We start from the raw sequence: 20,689 nt of genomic DNA, 5'->3' as shown, positions 1-20,689 counted from the left end.
TTTTAATTGATGGGAACAATCATTCATTGTTGAATGCATGTCCATGTATGTATCCTCAACATTTACATATACATGACATGATATAAATAATTGTAAACTTGTATTTAAGGTGACCCTAAAGGGGTGATGTTGTCCCACGCTAATCTCATCTCCAACATTGGCGCTGTTATGTTCCACATATTGGTAAGAAATCTGCGTCATAAACTCTGTGTCTCGCGGACCTACATGTCCATGTTTGATATGTATTAAAGAAGCCAAAGTGTCCTCTTTCGGCTGTGTAATCATCAATATATATATATATATATATATATATATATATATATATATATATAAATAGTCATCAATAATCAAAAGGTTATAGTCAACTTATATTATTTTAGAGTCTTACACGCGTAAAAATATGACTCTTGCAGAGTCCTGTCTTAATCAGTCTAACATGTTTAGTTTAGACAGATTCCAGTGTGTTTATTAAAGGATCAACCAGTGTTATCAGATAGAAGATGAGGCGAATGCCTTCTTAATATTTTATGTACGGATCCAAGAAAGTGGACACAAATATTATTGATGCCATACCTGGCCATCACGCTTAGGAAGAACAACAATTTGTTTCCCTGCCTGCCTATAGTCTTGTAGACAGGTGCTACATGATCAAAATAGCAGTAAATGTTCGCTTTAATACCAGTTATAGATCCAGTTGTACTCCAATCAATGTGTGGCTTTGTTCCCACACTATACAATTGATAATATCTGTCACATTAATAAAATTTCCTGACGGTGATATTGAAATCCTACAGATCCCATGATTTTACAAAAACAAAAGAATTAATTGAAGGATTTAATTTTGCCTTTACCCTCATTTCGACTATCGACTAAAGGTTTTTAGAAAAGCAAGAAAGTTTTTCTTTCGACAGATTTTTTCAATTAAGCATCCATAATTCAGAAATTATTCTCCCGTCCCACCATGCCGCCAAAGGAGGATCTGGTGGTTACAATTTGAGATCTTCCTGATTGAGTGTCACCGCATCCTGACGGCGTGGATTCTTTCAACCGCTTGGTTGCCTGACCAATATTGTATTATTCGTGATGTAGGCGTAAAGTAGATTCAATCACAGGCTACAACAATGGCTATACCGCGTACCGCGCCCTATCGTAGTGACTAGCATTCCATTACAAGCTGATATCGCCCAGTGAAGATCCCGGTTAAAATTTGTCTTCAGCAACCCATGCTTGTCATATGAGGCGACTAACGGGATCATGTGATCAGACATCACTGGATTGTCTGGTCCAACCTCTATCATTTACAAACCGCCATTATGTTGCTTGGATGTGTTTGAGTGCGGCGTTAAACAACGAATAAAACTCAATGGTTTTTTTGTTATTTCCGCAGGACCACATTGATCTGGGCCCGAGTGACCGCCATCTCTCCTACCTCCCACTTGCCCATATGTTTGAAAGGGGCATGCAGGTATGCTACAGTAGCCATGGTTACCGTATCTCTCCATCCATTCATCGTTTAATGTAAAAATATTTCTATATGTCGATGTGATCGACCCATTAGAAACATCTGCTGCTACAGGTTTGGGAAAGCAAGATGGCCGCCCCACGAAAAGGCTAACTATTTTTGTTTCCGATCTTGAATCCTTATTCAAAGATCATTTTCGACGGCAAAAATATACGTGTTTGTAGGTATGGGATTTAGAAAGATAGTAGTAATATGCTTTGACAATATTTATGAATTTGTAGGCCTCCCTAAGGGAGGCGATTATAGGAACAATTCCAATGTCAGCGTGCATTTTCCAATGAAGACAATATGTAGAACTAGTAGTGGTAGTAGTAGTAGTAGTAGTAGTAGTAGTAGAACTGTAGTGGTGGTAGTGGTAGTAATAACATAAGTAGCAGTAGTAGTACCAGCAGCTGTGGTAGTAGTAGCAGCAGCAGCAGCAGTAGTAGTAGTAGTAGTAGTAGTAGTAGTAGTAGTAGTAGTAGTAGTAGTAGTAGTAGTAGTAGTAGTAGTAGTAGTGGTGGTGGTGGTGCTTGTAGTAGTAGTAGTAGTAGTAGTAGTAGTAGTAGTAGTAGTAGTAGTGGTGGTGGTGGTGGTGCTTGTAGTAGTAGTAGTAGTAGTAGTAGTCGTAGTAGTAGTAGTGGCATCAGTAGTATTACATGTAGTACCTGTAGTAGTAATAGCAGCAGCAGTCGTAGTGGTGGTGGTGGTGGTGGTGGTAGCAGAAGCAACCGATGCAGACTGATATCTTGCGTACATAACATTCTCAAGGCATAGAGCGTTCGCTCCTCGATTCCTGGGTTTGTTTCCCCACAAAACTCCAACAACTGAAGCCCTTTTTTGTGTCTTGTTGTGATACTGCTACAATGTCTGTACCGCCATGTTCTCCCTCCCCCAGATACTGATGTTCACGGTGGGGGGACAGATCGGCTTCTTCCAGGGGGACATCAAGCTCCTCACCGATGACATGCAGACCCTCCAGCCGTCATTCTTCCCCACGGTGCCCCGCCTCCTCAACAGGATCTACGACAAGGTGAAATAAACATTTATACGTGTGTATAGACTGACACTTATGGGGTTGGATAGTCTTACAAAATGGATTGTTCTTATAAATACCCAGAGAAAGAGCCGACTGATGAGTGAGTGAATTTGGTTTAACGCCGTTTTGAACACAAAGTCAGTCATATCGCGGTGTGTCTGCTTGGTGTGGGAGGAAAGCCCGAAGCGATGCAAGTTTTACACGGTTACCACGTTGATGAACTCCGCGAGCACAGATATGGTGAAAATGGGTTGGTTCCAACGTGGAACCTGGCGTAGATCTGCGTTCATGTAGATCTGTCCTTCGCGGACTTGCCTTCTCTTGGCTCGAATATCTACAAGCCGCCTTCATATAGCTGGAGAATTCAGATTGTGGCGTCAAACAATATTCACTCATGCATCCGTCTGCAAAATGTCAAAATCAAAATCACACTCACCTGAAAAAGGCGACACTCCCGTTGGGATTCGGGTTAAAACAGGTCCCCCAACAACCTATGCTGGCCGTCACAGGCGACTTAATGGATCGGGTGTCGTGCCTCGGTGAACTGGAAGATTACATCTCAATGTACCCCTATCATTGTTCATAATACAAATCACCGGTTTGTCTGGTCCATATTCAATTATTCAAGGACCGCCGTCATATAATTGCGACGTTAAACAACAGAGAAACAAAGATAACATTAAATATTGATTGCGTATATTTGGTATACCAGGTGATGAACGGCGTCCGTGGCAGCTTCATTAAGACGACGTTGTTGTCGTGGGCGATCAACAGTAAACTGGTGGAAGTGCGAGAGTGAGTACTATAACGCTGGACAAGTTCAACCTTGTGCTACCATTTAAAGATGTACCGGTGACTAGGTTTGTTTAAAGGTCTGGTTAGGGCGGATGGAGTAAGATGCCTTTACGCCGCATTTAGCAATATAGAACCCTTTCACAGCGTCCAAAAGTAGGGAATCGAACTCGGATCGGGACGGGACAACGCTTAAACCACAGACTACCCCCAATGGTTATACCACGTATCGGGCCCTATCGTAGTGACTAGCAGTCCAAACTGATATCGCCCCGTGAAGATCCAAGTTAGAATAGGTCTTCAGCAACCCATGCTTGCCGTAAGAGGCAACTATGCTTGTGATAACAGGCGACTAACGGGATCGGGTGATCAGGTTCGCTGACTTGTTTGATGTCTGTCATCGTATCCCAATTGCGTGGATCGATACTCATGACATCAATCACTGGATTGTCTGGTCCAGACTCGATTATTTACAGACCGACGTCGTTGGTTCTAAACCAACTTAGCACATACACTGTGGCATGTTTATTTTGTTATTGTTTTTTATTTATCTAGCTGTGTGATCCGAAAGAATACAGTCTGGGACCGGCTGTTATTCAAGAAGATTCAGAAAACGCTAGGGGGCAAGATCAGGCTCATCATCTCTGGGTCCGCCCCTCTCTCACCCCCGGTCCTGGACTTCCTCAGGGCATCAATGGGATGCATGGTAGGTGGGGGTTCGCTGTGGGTTGCCTCGCTTCATGCCTTCATAAGCCATGAGCCATAGGAATTTATGACAGACATGTAAAAGATTGGAATATTTTCAGGCTACAACAAATTCTACGTTTAGTCTTCTGAATCCTTATAAACAATTTTGAACGTTGTGTATTTAAGGTTTAACACACAAAAATTGGCGAACACATAATTGGCTTGTTGGCACCATAGATCTATATTTAAGGCATATGCTGGAGACAAAACCTTTATCATGTGCACATCAACCAGGAGAAATCTTGGATTTTTTATTTTATGATACAATTTGTAATTTAGAATTATTAAGTTAATCCGATAATCCGCACTGGGCTTGTAAAATATGTCCACATGGCGCCCGCAATACCCAGTGGAAATTTGTTTCCCTTGTTAGTGCCAGGATCCGCTGATCGTGGTTCGAATCCAAGATTCGCCCGGTTTATGAACCTTGATCAGCACTCGATGTGCTCGCAGGTTTGACAAAAGTGGCTCACCTTCCACTTCAAGCCGATATGCGCCATACATCCGAAATACTGTTTAAACCCGCGTTTAACACAACTCACTCGCTCATCCGTAGGTGCTGGAGGGGTATGGCCAGACGGAATCAACAGCTGGCATCAGCTTCAATATCCCAGGAGAAAGTTCTGCAGGTTTGCTGGACAATCTTATACACCAGTTATTACCTGTTCGTTTACCTGAAGGGATACGAGGGGAGGCCCTCCTGTCAGCAGTCAATATTGATACATAAATGCGTTGTTTAATTAATGCGTACAAAGACCACTCGCATTTGGCGCATTCATTTTTCTCTCGCATTAATTTCAAGATTTTCAGTATTGGTCTATCTGTTCCTTTCCTTCATCATTAGTTAAGGGGTCCGGCTTCCTAGTCATCTTTGGCACGGTAAATCGCTTGTTGCGTCCCTTTGGCATGACAGAAACCTGTGATCGTGGGTTCGAATCCCGGTTCTCTCAGATCATGTATCTAGGTTTGTGTCAGCATCATACCCGTGCTCATTGGCTTCATCAAAGTGGAAAATGTGTTAAGATCTGTATCGCTTCGGACCTCACATATTTAATTATCCATCCTTCTAATAAAGAGGGCAAGACAGTTTCATATGTTTTCATAAATATATACAAAGCGACAGCACATTATTCCTCAACAATGATTCAATATTCTGGAAATTTTGTCAAATAAAAATTATCTCGCAAGAATTTAGATCAACAGAGCAATGTGATATAACTGTATCGCTAAAAAACAAACTTTCGAGATGTCGACATTTTTCATTGTTTATTTACATTCGTAATTACGCATGCGCGACTGGGTTCTCTAACCAACAGTGGGACCAGTTTAAGGTTTTGGATTTATACTGCATTCGTCACCACTCGCCCCTTTCCGTAACCTGCAAGCTTGTCCCGGAAAAACACGAGTTGGTCACGAATGTTTATACTGGTTTTGACCTATGCATTCTTACGCTGCAGGTCACTGTGGGCCGCCTCTGGCGTGCAACTACGTCAAGCTGGTGGATGTTCCCGAAATGGACTACTTCGCCAAAGATCTCAAAGGAGAAGTATGTATTACTGAGATACAAAACAATTCTTTATTAAAAAAGTTATAATTATTCATACCCCGTCGTCTAAGGCATCGCAATTTGCTGTTTACGGTACGGTCAAAAACAGAAACCTTTTATCGCGGGTTCGAATCCATGATTCTCGCTGATTGTGTTTCTTGGTGTTTCGTGGGTTTCACCAGAGTGGTGAACTGCTGAAACCTGCACACTTAGGGCTATCCTCCAACATTAAGCTGGCACGCCGTGATATGACTGGAATACTGTTCAAAGTGGCGTCAAATCCAACTCACTCACGCAGTTATTGGCTTGCCTTATGGTGACATCGGGGGCACGAATGTCCCAGTCGTCTAAGGCGCCGCGATTCGCTGTGCAGAGTTGCGTCCCTTGGGCACGCCAGAAACCTATGATTGTAGGTTCGAATCCCGGTTCGCCCCGATTATGTTTCTAGGTTTGTCAGCACCATACCCGTGCTCGTAGGTTTCACCAAAGTGGTAAACGTCTGAGACCTGCAGCACTTCGGGCTTTCCTCCCACATTCAGCTGACACGCCGTGATATAACTGGAATAATGTTAAAAGCGGCGCCAAACCCAACTCACTCACCTATGGTGACATCGTTCCAAGTGTACATTCTGATCACACACTGGTGTCCACTGACACTGTTTTCTTCCAGGTCTGCATCAAAGGTCCCAATGTATTCATTGGCTACTACAAGAACCCAGAGAAGACAGCTGAAGCTATAGACAGTGATGGCTGGCTACATACCGGCGATGTCGGGGAATGGCTGCAGGTACTGCCAGGAACACTAGTTTGTAACACACAAAAATCGGACCACTGGTGGGCTCTCGGGTTATCTCGGCTTTTTCCGCTACGAACATAATACCTCGAACTCGGGCAAAAGTGGAGTTGTGATGGTACATGAATTGACTTTAAACCGCGTAACGACAAATCTCGCCGCATATAAATCGTATTTTGAAGACAGGTTTCATTCTTTGTTTAACTGAAATTAGGAAAACACTTTGATTTGACGCAAAAGGAGGGGAAACAAATAGAACAGTTAATAGTTTTACGACTGCCGACAGTTTGTGTCCAATTGTGTGATAGTCACGTGCACGAAACTGTTTCCAATATGGATTTCGTAACTGAGTGCTGCCGTGGTTTTATTTGACTGGGACAAACCGAATGACTACTGGCTAAGTTAAAAAGCAGTTTAAAAGTTCGATTGTGGGATAGAATTCTTGTTTGTTGTTTGTGTTCTTGTCTTTAAACCTGATTCATTTTCTCAGGAAGGAACTCTGCGGATCATAGACAGGAAGAAGAACATTTTTAAACTTTCCCAGGTAATTTTGTTGTTGGCATTAACGAGACGAAAATACCTTAATGCGATTTAGTTCAAATCATCCTGATAAACGGGTCAGGGGTTGCCAATAAAATTCTTTAACAAGTCTAGAGTTACTAAAGAGTGGTTACGTTTTACACGTTTGATCCTTTTTAAGATCACTTATCAAAATATCTATTGGAGAGATGTCAAACATGTGAAATAATACCAAGATTCATTATGGTTTTGCACGTTTGTTTGTAGTTGTTTAACGCCGCACTCAGCAATATTCCAGCTATATGACGGTGGTCTGTAAATAATCAGGTTTAGATTTGACAGTCCAGTGATTGACATCATGAGCATCGATCTACGCAACTGACGCGTAAACCATGTCCGCGAGACTGACCATCCGATCTCGTTAGTTGCCTCTTTTGACAAGCATGGATTGGTGAACACCTATTCTAATCCGGATCTTCACGGGGTGGTTTTGCATGTAAAGAAACAGTCTAAATGGTGCTTGTTACAGACGATGTACACACAACGTGTTAGTATACACGTAAATGTAGCTAAAATTATTATTGTTGTTGTTGTTATTATTATTATTTTTAATTGTATGTTGTTAATACCCCTGGCAGTTAGTGTTTATTTACTGGTGTGTCCGGTTCTTCCTCCAGGGCGAGTACATTGCCAGTGAGAAGATCGAGAACGTGTACATGAGGAGCCAGTTTGTGGCGCAGTGTTTCGTGGAAGGGTACAGCACACAGGTTCGTGTACAAGGGGGTGACCAGATGGGATGTCACGATGCGTAGGGAATATACATCTTACCGTGTAATACCCGCCTGCCTATGTATGGATTCAGATCTAAATCTGTATTGAATGTGTTTCGCGCAGCCGGGACTAGGTCGGTGTGACAAAATATAACGAAGGGATAAAAATAAATCATTCTTGAAAGTGATATGTATGGAATACTGTAAGGGACATTCTCGCGAAATCGCATTCTGGGCATATTTACCTCGTTCCAAAGGTCGAGATCGCGAGAATGCGAGATCCTGAGAATGTCCCTTACAGTATTCCATAGATATGCATGTGTTCGTATTTGTGTCTCGGCTCAACAAGACATCAATTCCATCAATTCAAGGGACGTAACTCCATCAGTCCTGCTTGTTTTGCTGTCTGGTTGTAAATTTTCAAAGGTCAGGTTGTTTGAGACTGAAATAAACTAATAACTATCTTTTATGCTGGATTCTGATTCTGAATTGAGCTTCAGATAGAAACGTCCGCCTGAATACACTTTCCACTCATTATTAAGATCTTGACTTTGGTGAATTTACTGTTGAACTAGTGATTGATGGATTCGTGATTTGACGTTATAGCTTTAAAAGTGTTATTTTAGTTATATATACAAACTGTATCTTAATGTCAATGTTTTGATAGTTTGATGGGTATCGTAAAGTGCAGAGGTGGTTGGAGTTCGAACCCCAAGACATACTATAACTTCAACTTCAACTCAATAATTACCCAGTCCCCTTGCCTCCTCAGTCATGTGTGATGGGCGTGGTCACTCTCGAGGAAGACTACATCACCAAGTGGGCGAGTAAGCACAGCGTCAGCAAGACACCAGCTGAACTAGCTACAGACAAGGTTCGTAGAGAGACCCCGTTTAAATATACAAACCCAAGATAAAATCGACTTTAACGCTCAATTAATCCAATAATGATGTGTAAATAAAGACACGCCAACGCTAGAGAATATCCAGTTTTGATTATCCGCCGAAACTGATTCCATTGGGTGTGATAGGCTAAATAGCGAAGACAAATTTATTAATAGATCACTGAACATCAGTGATGACACCAGGTGTTCGCTAAAAGGTAAGCATGAACGTATCGGAATCGCGAATTTACCTGGTTTTAAGCTATATGTCGAGTTATCAGACTTCGAGTTAACGAGGTGAACTTTACCATAACCATGCAGGTATATATCGGGGCATCTACCCCAACACCCCGTCCTATAAAATGAATTAAACTCCGGATATACCGAACTCTGGATATACCGAACCCCGAATATAACGAACTCTAAAGGACTTTCAAATCAATTCATCTTAACAAAATTCCGCAATAACGATGACCAGAAACGTAAGGAGATGTGGTTAATGTTGCTTGGTGAAAATGACGTTTTGGACATATCCAGTTGGTGATTTGTTTCTTTGTCTGTTTGTTGTTTAACGCAGCACTCAGCAATATTCCAGCTATATGACGGCGGTCTGTAAATAATCGAGTCTGAACCAGACAATCCAGTGATTAATATCATGAGCATCGATCCACGCAATTGGGATACGATGACATGCATCAACCAAGTCAGAGAGCCTGACCACCTGATCCCGTTAGTCGCCTCTTACGAGGTACATAGTCGCCTTTTACGGCAAGCATAGGTTGCTTAAGACCTATTCTAACCCGGATCTTCACGTGTGATAATCTGTTGATGATGTGTTATGTAGAGAAAATAAAATGACGGTTAAATGTCGATCATGCATACGCTAATACATCAATTACTTGAGTGTATAGTTGTGTATTCCCCTGTTCTGCACCAGGACTTGAAGGCCGCTGTCCTGGCTGACATGATGTCCGTGGGCAAGAGCGGGGGTCTAAAGAGCTTTGAACAAGTGAGTCTACAGTCTTGTTTATAAACATTTATATCTGATCAATGCCTCTACACATAAGAACAAGAAACGCTTTTTCTCGAATATTTAAGTTTCTGAAAGCTTTACTTGACCTTTATATTTCATATTTTAATCGAATGCAAACTTTCCCTTTTGCTTATGAAATATTTTTAACGAGTAAACGCCAAGGTGTTGAACGTATCGTTTCATTTCAATAATATCGATATAATAATCGTTTTGTTCACGAAAGAGTGAATGAGTGAGTGAATGTATTTTTACGCCCAGTTATTAATATTAAACTACACCTAGACATGCGTGTAATCAAATTAGTGAGGGAAAGTATGCTCACGTTGGCTTCGGACAAAAGACCCGTCACAAAAGCGTGCGTCGTCGTCAAGGTTTCACGGTCTTGTGTACACGACGTTCCAGCATCACCCCTTAATACACACGGCCGGTGTTCCGTAGAGTCGTGTGGGGGAACCTGGCGTCAACAAACACGTGAAGTATTGACAGTGGTCTTCCGGGATGTGAAAAATGAACTAGGGTGTTGATAGAAATGTTATATTGCCAGGTGAAAGACATCTATATTTTCCCTGAACTCTTCACGGTGGAGAACGGGTTCATCACCCCCAGCTTCAAGACAAAACGCCCAGCTCTGCGGAAAGCTTTCAAAAAGGAGGTAGAGGCAATGTACGCCAGGCAGTGACCATTTGCCTGCTCGGCAGAAACACATAATACTCAGTGAGGGCCCTTACTGGTCTAAAATTGGCCCTTACCAGGTATCAGAGGGAGAAATTCAAAAGATCAATACAGGATTAACAATTCAATTCTGTAAGTTTTGAGACACTCCCCACCCCCAGAAACTAACATAATAGTGAAAATGTTAATATCCTCAAATATGTTTGTCTGGCGAATCCTACTTTTTAGAGTGTAAATAAAATGGTTAGAGCTGTTATATTTGGGCTTGAATGGTTCATCCTCTGTAGATTTGTTCTTGTAGGACAGGAAACCCGTTATTCTCCTTTTTGAATGAAATAGGATCTTAAAAAAAATAACCTTTAATTTCAGCCGAAATTCCCTGTAAATGTTGAACAAATATAGTGATGAGGTTAGTAGTTGCGTTTCCATGGAAACTTACCCAGACTATGACCATACTTATCATGCATGTTACTAAACGGATCACCCCTCACATGTTGTATAGAGCATGGACGCTGGCACGTGCTGGTTATACAGCGCATGGAGTCTTAAATTCTCTTAAATTAGATTGTTTAGCTTATCTAGATCTGCACAAAAAGTAAATGTTTCAATACCTTCCTCAGCCCCAGACGAATTCTGCGATTCATTATTTTCAAGCTTTTCTATCGAATTGTGATCTCGATAACATGTAATTAACACATGAAAATATGAAGTTTAAAATATAAAATTCTCACTTTTAAACGTTCTTTGTAATATGACTACATAAACTATGTTTACATCTAACCATCAATACATACCAGTGACACTAAGCATAAGTCTTATCCAATGGCTACTGTTTATAATGACAGTATGTGGAATTAGTTCGTGGTCGAAAAATGAGTTTGTAAAATAATTATTTTTGTGTGTGTGTGTGTGTGTGGAGGGGGGGGCGGGTATGTTTTTATCAGAGATTTTAGCAGCTGTTTGGTAATTTTACCGAAAAATGTTGATAATTGTATCGCAGGATTCGCCCAGAACTGCTTACTATAGGTATGTATCAACGGGTAGTGTGAGAAATGTGGGTTAATATTTTGTTTGAAATAACCTGCGTGAATGATTCTTCGCTTATTTCATATTTAAGCATGCTCATTGAGGCAATCTTGTTATACAATGTATACATGTTTCGTGATAATCGGTTTCTGTGCGTGTGTGTGCATGTGTGTGTTTCAGCATGTTTATCGACTACTCTATGAGGATAACACTGTATAATGTATGTGTTGAACATAAGCGGCGGTATCAAAGTGTGCAGGTTTCAGGACAACGCTTGTTATACTATCAGGCGTACATAAATATTTTGCAAGGTAGCGGAAACTGGATTTTCATAGTCAGTTAACTCCCTTGCCTTGGGAGTACATTTGTAGAATGTTTTATATATATTGATAAAAAAACGTGTCCAAATTTGTATAATTATCTGTGTACAATATGCAATAAAACAAGCTCTCTACGGAAAATCGCGTCCTTGTGTTTTTACCCCATTGCGACAGAGGAGATTAAATGGGGATTGAGTGTCTCCAATATGTTACCAAGGCTACTGGTATGGCATGGCGTTCGCTCATTCCATCAACCATTGTATTCCTATATGACGTCAGCCTGTAAATAATCAGGTCTGAAACAGACAATTGGTTGATAGCATTAATAATACCACACGTCGTCGGGGCAGGATGATGTACACTTGGCCACGTCACAGAGACTGATCACTTCTCTCTATCCATTACAGTGTGTTTGTTGGTTTGTTTGTTGTTTAACGCCGCGCTCAGCAATATTCCAGCTATATGCCGGCGGTCTGTTGATACTCGAGTCTGGACCAGACAATCCAGTGATTAACATCATGAGCATCGATCCACGCTTTAGGGATACGATGACATGCATCAACCAAGTCAGCGAACCTGACCACCCGAACAAGCATACATGTAGTCGCCTTTTACGGCAAGCATGGGTTGCTGAATACCTATTCTACCCCGTATCTTCACGGGGCGATGTCAGCTTGTAATAGAATGCTAGTCACTACGATAGGACCCGGTACGTGGTATAGCCATTGGGGTAGCCTGTGGTTAAAACGTTGTCCCGTCACGATCCGAGTTCGAGTCCCTACATCGGAAACAATGCGTGAATCCCACTTCTGGACGTCGTGAAAGGGTTCAATATTGCTAAATGGGTTACTGGAGGACTATTCTTACCCGGACTTTCACGGGTGTCCCATTCCAGTCCGATCTTACGACAAATGTAAGTTGACCTTTTATAACCGCAATCCCCAACGCGACGGGTTTGTCTGATCCAATGATGGTCCAGACCGTGATGGAGACGTAATGGTACCGACAACCAGATGACAACATTTAGTCATCTTGTGAGGGTTGCATACAAAAACATTTCTCGGGCACGTTTTTTTCTCAACAGTGGGGAAGGAGATAGATATTATTTAATGAAAAAAAAAGTTATGAATGAGGATTTTTTTTATTTGTTTTACACCAATTATTCCAAGAAACACAACTGGGCACACATTGAACTCGTTCCTTAAATGCAATGACAGTTGTCATGCATGGATAACAGCGTTTGCTTCATATGACGCGGGACATTTGTATTGATTTTATTGTCAATAAAAATGACAAGCAGGATATAGAATGAGGCGCCGATGCCCGACAAACAACTTCCTGCTTTAGCCTTATCACAATTACGTACCTAAAGACCACAGATTTATGTGGCAAAAAGAGTGGAATATTGGAACTAAAAGTCCAGGAAACAGGAGACACGGGTGGCACAATTGCTGTTGTGTTTGTTTGACTTCAAGAATCGTCTCTAATATGACAGTAGGCTTGTCAGCACCATTCCCGTGCTATTAAGTAACCAAGGCGGAAAACGCCGACGAACTGAGTTAGTGTGTAAATTTAGTTAAGCGATACAATTAAGATCTTTTCCAAAGTGGCGTTGCCCCAAAATCTCCACACCTATGGTTATGGGTTCGAGACCCGGTTCGCCCGATTGTTTCTAGGTTTGTTAGCATCATACCCGTGCTTGTGGGTCCACAACAGTGGTAAACGTCTGAGATCTTCATTACTCCAGTCTTTCCACCCACACTAAGCTGACACGCCGGGATATAACTGGAATACTGTTAAAAGTGGCGTTATACAACACTCACTCAATCTTCCTGATTAAATAAATTCGCACAATATTATGGCTTATAACCTTAAAATATACAAATTAAATAATATTTTAGTTGTACATATCTATTCCCAAATTGAAATAATATGTTAACCCAGAAATTTGTACGTACAAGAACTTAGTGTGAAAAAACAACAAACAAGTGGTATAAAATCAACAAATCGACAAAATTCACTACAATACACTCCAAATTATTGCACAGCAATTACAATGGCAGTAAACAATAGAGCGGTAGTACACTATTCCATGGCAATACATAATATGATGGCAGTGGTAAGTATCAAATAGTGACAGAAAAAGTCAGTATACCCAGCTGCGACAGTGATAGGTTAGGCAGGGAATCAGAGATGATGAGCGATCCTCACATGAAATCTGGTTCGGATGTGATGAAAATACGTGTGAGACGAAACGCGTGAGAGATACCTAAACACGCCCTTGTCCCACTATACATGTATAAACAGCCAATTAGGTTACTTGAAATTTCTATACTTTGCCATCACCACATAGATCATTACATAAATTTCCATTTACATACTATCACCGCCCGCGGTATACCGTACCGGAAGTTTACACAACACACTGGTATCTAAATATAGTAGCTTCCTGACGACTGATCACTGTCCAAACACAATGCAATGAGCGTCTACCGCACCTCAACAGAAACAATGTAGCACAGTTACAATCATTGTTAAACAATACAACATACTGCCATAAACAATAATCACGACCAGTAGAAATATAGGTGGGTAACAAAACATCACTTTATATACTACATGATTTTATCAAGTTTATAGTCGGAGAGAAACAACAATGAAATGTGTTCGTTACGTCAAAAATCCAAGACGTTTCACTATGCCTTAAATTATGTTGATAAAGCACTGACTATAAATCGTGGCTTGGTAACCAATTTCTTTCGTAAACCCTCTTGGGGCGTTAAACAACAAACAAACAATCCCAGCACGTTGTGTTTCATATATAACATGCAGTGCTGTGAACAAGTGAGTGATTTTTTAAACCACAACTTTTAATGATATGGTAAAAGACCGTAGTTATCATGATGTGCAGAGTTGTGTCCCTTAGGCATGACAGGATTCATATATTATCCTTGATTTGTCGCCGGTTCCACAAAGGTGCTTGGGAAAGTCAACATTGTCCCTCTGTTACACATTAATCTTACATAACGTGATATATCTACTTTTCAAAGTGAGGTTATATTTTGAGGGAGATAGTGTGTGTAAGTGAGTGAGTGAGTGAGTTGGGTTTTACGCCGATTTAAACAGAATGTTAGTTACATCGCCGTGTGTCAGCCAGCTCAAAGTGGAGGGGAAAGCCGAAAGTGATGCAGGTCCCTGACGTTTACCACTTTGATGAAACCCACAAGCACGGATAGGATGCTGACAAACCTTAAACAACTGGGCCACTCGTGCTTGGCAACAGACAACGGGACTACATTTACATAAATCTGCATACACAACAACTTTATTGTTAAATAATCATGACATATGTCGGAACGCTCAGATAGAGTTTTGCTTATACAGACATATGATACTAATAGAGATGCAATTCTAGGAGAGCTTGGAGGAACATCATTGTGTGTACACTATTACAGTGGTTGTATTACGTACTGGTGTCAACTACTTAGATAACATGAAACAAGATATCCGTATGCCTGTTACCATGTGTAAAAAGCATTTGACGAAAATGGTCAAACTAACCTGGTTTCTTACATAAGACAAGTATTGTTTCAAACTGGGTTTTCATATGTGTGGTTGTCTCGGGATTGCGGCGATATGAAATGCTTCATGGTTGTATGCAAACAACGATGTAAAGATATAGAATTCCAAAACTGGCATTACAAAATCACACATTCTTCTTCCCTTGATGTTTATTCATCTTATAAATCATTACTCGAACCAGAAAAATATCTGTTCACCTTAGCATGTGAAAGAGATGTTCTTAGAGCTTTATGCAAATTCCGTTGTTTAAGCCATAATCTAAATGTACAGAAAACTCGATTTAATACAACCACCGTGTCATCGTTTCCTTTATGTATGAAATGTAACCGCTATGAAATTATGAATAAGTATATAATACGATATACTAGACATTTATATAATATATACATTTTGCATTAAGTTGATATGCTTGAAAAGAAGCCAAAACAATTTTAAACTTTCCTCCTACTAAGAAAGCATTCGTTTGTAATACGTTTAAAAAAGGTTTAAGATAAAATGTTTACAAACATGTTAATCTTATACATTGAATTCTGACTAGTCGATGTCATTAAGATTGACAAAAAATAAGTGAAACAGTTTTTGCAACGGTTAAGAATTCATAATTTAAATAATAATAACAAGCGTCATCAGAAGTTGACAAATCGTCTCCACAATGGCAAAAGGCGCAACTTCACACTATGGAGAATATTATAAGAACGAATATTATCCTACCCTATTTTTTATCCCGGGGATGAAGTTCTCTAGTGTCAGGATGATTCTCCCTAATGAATTTGAAAAGGGGGGGGGGGGGGGGGGGGGAGGGAGTGTACAATGAAGATCTATTTGTTGTCTTTGGTGGTAATTTATACAGAAATAAAGATTTTTTTTCCAAATAACCCCCCCCCGAACCCCCTCTGTATCCGCCCATGCATGCCATCCGCCCTTGCATGCCAGTGTGTTTAATCCTATCAACATACATTTATGTTTACAGCTCATTTCTTTCCAAACGGACACGTTGACATTTTTGCCTCAAAGCTCTCTTCTGCTTAAAGTTAAACATTTTGGATATATTTTGTCCTTTAAGTAATTGAATACTTTGGAATAGTCTGTTCCATCCATTCAACTGACAATGTCAATGTCAAACCTCAAAGTCATAAGGTCATGTGATCAGCTGACAGCATGAATGTCATGACAGCATGCAATGCATGTGCAAAGGAAGTCTGTCATGGGATAGTATACACTGATTCAAGTTAGTGTAAATTATCCCAGGATACATTTTCCTATTTCCACTTAGGTATGTTTAACTGGGATGAATTACCCTTAATGTTTGGCCGTAACCTATCCCAGATTTACCAAACTAAGGTAGGATACTATGCACTGGACTAAAACGTCCCCCGGGATAATATTTAGGTAGGATATAATCCTTGCTTACAAATACATGTACCAAGTTTGGATGAAAAACCTTTCAAGTTATGCTCCGGAAATGACATACAGGCGGGCAGACAGACTAGATGATGACTATATCCCCTGCATTATATGCCTTGGTGTGGCGGATAAATAGGACATGATAATAAAAATGGTTTCTCATTGTCAACGGTTCACACCTAATATGTCTTGTTTGTATGGGCAACGATCCACGCCATCACGTTGAAATACAATCAGCTTTGACACGAGTGAAGCAATCCTTTAGCTTCAAGTAATCGCCAAAAAGACGCGGATGTTAATGAAATAGGCAACGATCCACAACGTCGGGCACAACGTCACGTTATGAAGCAGGTCACACATTGTGACATAGTGTGACATAACCAAATGGATTTTGAAAAGCAATCCATTTTAGTATGTCTGCCTCAATGTATTTTGATTATCACGTAAACCATGGACAGATAAAACATCTTCCCCCTGTCAATATGACAAATATGTATGAAACTACAATTGAACATGTTAAGACATATTTCCGGGTGTAAGACAAATCATTATATAAGCACGTGGAGGCCATGCATACCGTGCAAAGTCTATGCAACTTGAGTTGTGGACACAACAATGCTTTCTTTGACGTACACAACAGAAGGGGCAAAGTTCAGCTGAAGTCAAAAGCTCCGAAATTCGCTGGTTCGTAAAATCTCGAGCTTGTGTCACGGGCGAATAGTCTCACCAGAAGTGGTCGCACAATCCCAGCTCTAGCCTCGGACACGGAAAGTCAACACTGAATTAGGATTCAGCTGTGAGAGGTAAGTTAGCAATGTTGTAAAATACTGTGGATGTAAGCGACCCACAGACGACAGGCTATCAGCGTAGCAAGTATGCATTCATGGTGACAAGCCAGGATACTCATTATATCCCTATTATCGGTAATAGGTAACGCGATTGAGTGTCACTGGGTTAAAAGCAACGGGCTATCACAAATGTCTTACTTTTACGTAACGTTTTAGATCCCTCGGCTATAGATATTATCAGTTGTACTTTTAGACATTGACAGTCTAACTTAAGACTAAGTGTCCCCGCTTGCACCTCGCACAGGCACGTGAATACATTTTGAATCGTGAGAAGGCATGAATATTGCATGCAATATTCAAGTGCGTTGTGGTTTTTCAGCCATTCAATCTATTCATAGAACTGAAACCGGACATGTATATATTCACCTTTCAGTAGACAGTCATTAAACTATAATCGAGTATTACCGCCCTCCCCGTTTTAATATCAACACATTACCATAAGGTGTGCTGTCCTTTTCTGCATTTCTACTAAATATCCTATATCTTTAAGTAAAGCATTAATGATTGTCAGTGACAACGCCAAGACCAGTCACGTGATATATAGCTTGTCAAATGTATGTTATGTAATCTGTGAAGTCACGCATGAACGACTTAAATTAATGCTATTAATGTATTTGACTCCTGTTTATTTGTCCACAATGCTGTACCTAAGAATATCGTCACAGAAATCTAGTTTGAACATGCTCATGATAATTATTCGCAGTTTCAATGACATGTTGAACACATGCGTTTAAATATCAATGTTCCCAAATGACCTACATCAGATCACGTGAATCCACAACTTGCGTACCGGCGTTTGCGAGCTGACTGACAACGGCGCCGTGTTGACCCTGTTTTCTATATATATGCGCAGCACGCCAAGACGCGTGGCGGTGCCCAGTGTAACGCAGGACTGTCAGAGACAGTCCCTGTGTACAAAGTTCGGTGTACATAGTCCTTGCGTTAATTGACCCGGGTTTTCACTACCTCATTAGATAAAATACTTCCTATATAGTGACAACGTATACGGCCTGTATATTAGCTGGCGAGACCTTTTGATAACAGTGCGTATGGTGTCTGCTTTGTGATTTTCTTATCTAAACTACGTATGCCCCTGGGAAGCTTTTGATAACGAAGGTTATCATCCATGATGAGTTTATAACTATTTCTAAGCGTGTAGTTTTGCAATACCATTGAGTGTTGTTCGAATACTATATAGGGGCGGTCGGGTAGCCTAGTGGTTAAAGCGTTCGATCGTCACGCCGAACACCCGGGTTCGATTCCCGACATGGGTACAATGTGTGAAGCCCATTTCTGGTGTCCCCCGCCTTGATATTGCTGGAATATTGCTAAAAGCGGCGTAAAATCAAACTCACTCACTCACTCGAATACTATAAACCGACAAGAGATTTATTCCGGGATCAGTGTAAAAAACTGATAGTCTAAGCTGGGATCTTACATGTCTTAATGCAGTACACTAAGTTTGTTTTGTTTGGTTGGTTGTTTGTTATTTAACGCCGCACTCAGCAATATTCCACCTATATGACGGCAGTCTGTAAGTAATTGAGTCTGGACCAGACAATCCAGTGATTGACTACATGGGCATCGATCCACGCAATTGGGATCGATGACATGCATCAACCAAGTCAGCCAGCCTGACCACCCGATCCCGTTAGTCGCCTCTTACGACAAGCATAATCGCCTTTTACGGCTAGCATGGGTTGTTGAAGACCTATCCTACCCGGATCTTCACGGGTCAAGTACATTAAGACTGTTCACTGCCACAGCAAAGAATATATTTCTCGTCACCTCCCAAACACGACAGATTTCAAATTTACTGATATTTTGGGTGAACGAATCGCTTTTAATTTTTATGATCATACATAATTGATTATGATATAAACATATGTATGGTATCCGCGAAAGTTTTAATCTATGATTTCATTACCACAAATACTTGATTATTGTATAAATATATTATTTTTAATGACCGTTTGGAATGGAGCTCATGACTTGTGTAACTTCCTAACTGTCCTTTCACAGCAGGTTGAAACGCCGTCAGGTAAGTGGAATACTGTTTAAAGCGGCGTTAACTCAAACTCAAACTCACTCACACCCTGACTCCCAAATCTCCGTGACATATACCATTCCTGGGACTGGAGCAGGATTAAGGTCTGGGTACAGAGCAGTTGATAGCTTATTTGTTCTGCAAAGTCTTTTACTGTTTATTTGCAGATTTCAGGGGGGAAATGACAAGAAAGATGAACCACATTACCCTATTTTATATAATGGTGTCAGACAGGGTTGAATACTAAGCTCTATCTTTTGTCCTCCTTTTATTGTAAAATTAGAAACTTTTTACAGGTCTATCATGGGATAGAAATATTGTAGGTACATTTATGGATATACTTTTATTACTTAGTTTGGTTATACGTTAATTCGTATTGGTTTCGAAAACACTTTCCTTTCCTCCCACTTGAAACTGTATGAAGCGGCGATAAACCCAACGCACTCACCAAGCATGAGTTGAACTTGTGTGACACGAACAGACACGACCCGCTGGTATGATCGTGTGACCATGGATATGTAGAGCACAGTTATCTCCCCTGCTTAGTGAACTCGCATTACATTACATCTACACTTATCCCTTATCAACTGTTCCCTACTATATTAATAAGCCGGCGTAAACTAGCTGCAGTAACTACGCCATGATCAGCTAAAGGTAAGACGTGCATGTATAACACTGTATTAACCGCTTGAGATAGTGTTTGGTATTAAATTACCAGCAAATGTATGGATACAGGTCGCCCATGTATATTACGTTCAGGTGTCGGGTCCAAACTCGATAACTTGCAGACCGCCGTCATAAAGCTTGAATTATTTGAGTGACGCATTACACAAACATGTAAGTACTAGATTGTTGATTATAAAACTTATACTGAAGCAGTTTAAATAATTCGCGATGGGGAGGTGAATACCTTTTCATCGGGAGTTAGCGTGGTTTTACGCCGATTTCAGCAATATCACGGCAGATGGCACCAGAAATGAGCACACATTGAACCCGACACTTTTTGTGGCGAGCGAACGCTTGAACCACTTGGCAACCCCACCGCCCCTCTTTTCTTGGGACGGGTGACGGGTGAAGTGTCTGTGCGGTAGCCTTATGATTACGCTACATGATACAAGTTAAATATTAAAGCATGAAACCCGTTATGAAATTAATACAATAGGGTAG

At 40.8% G+C, this 20,689-nt stretch overlaps 2 protein-coding genes across 4 annotated transcripts in view; both read left to right on the top strand.

Moving 5' to 3' along the window:
* Nucleotides 1-11,205, top strand: part of LOC139469110 (long-chain-fatty-acid--CoA ligase 5-like) — a 29,587-nt gene extending 18,382 nt beyond the window's left edge. For both annotated transcript variants that reach the window (XM_071251243.1, XM_071251242.1), the window contains exons 10-22: nucleotides 110-183; nucleotides 1,388-1,465; nucleotides 2,400-2,534; nucleotides 3,253-3,335; nucleotides 3,888-4,038; nucleotides 4,636-4,708; nucleotides 5,537-5,625; nucleotides 6,296-6,412; nucleotides 6,909-6,962; nucleotides 7,615-7,704; nucleotides 8,480-8,581; nucleotides 9,528-9,599; nucleotides 10,168-11,205. In XM_071251243.1, the coding sequence (XP_071107344.1) occupies nucleotides 110-183; nucleotides 1,388-1,465; nucleotides 2,400-2,534; nucleotides 3,253-3,335; nucleotides 3,888-4,038; nucleotides 4,636-4,708; nucleotides 5,537-5,625; nucleotides 6,296-6,412; nucleotides 6,909-6,962; nucleotides 7,615-7,704; nucleotides 8,480-8,581; nucleotides 9,528-9,599; nucleotides 10,168-10,302 (1,253 nt within the window). In that variant the 3' untranslated portion in view covers nucleotides 10,303-11,205. The remainder of the gene's footprint in view (nucleotides 1-109; nucleotides 184-1,387; nucleotides 1,466-2,399; nucleotides 2,535-3,252; nucleotides 3,336-3,887; nucleotides 4,039-4,635; nucleotides 4,709-5,536; nucleotides 5,626-6,295; nucleotides 6,413-6,908; nucleotides 6,963-7,614; nucleotides 7,705-8,479; nucleotides 8,582-9,527; nucleotides 9,600-10,167) is intronic.
* Nucleotides 11,206-17,306: 6,101 nt separating this feature from the next.
* LOC139469109 (long-chain-fatty-acid--CoA ligase 1-like) overlaps nucleotides 17,307-20,689 on the top strand; it is a 53,463-nt gene continuing 50,080 nt past the window's right edge. For both annotated transcript variants that reach the window (XM_071251240.1, XM_071251241.1), the window contains exon 1: nucleotides 17,307-17,430. The gene's annotated coding sequence lies outside the window, so the exon portion shown is untranslated. The remainder of the gene's footprint in view (nucleotides 17,431-20,689) is intronic.

Source organism: Haliotis cracherodii, unplaced genomic scaffold (genome assembly GCF_022045235.1).
Source record: "Haliotis cracherodii isolate W230 unplaced genomic scaffold, xgHalCrac1.p SCAF_2, whole genome shotgun sequence".
NCBI classification, from domain to species: Eukaryota; Metazoa; Mollusca; class Gastropoda; order Lepetellida; family Haliotidae; genus Haliotis; species Haliotis cracherodii.
This window is presented reverse-complemented; position numbering and strand designations above follow the sequence as displayed.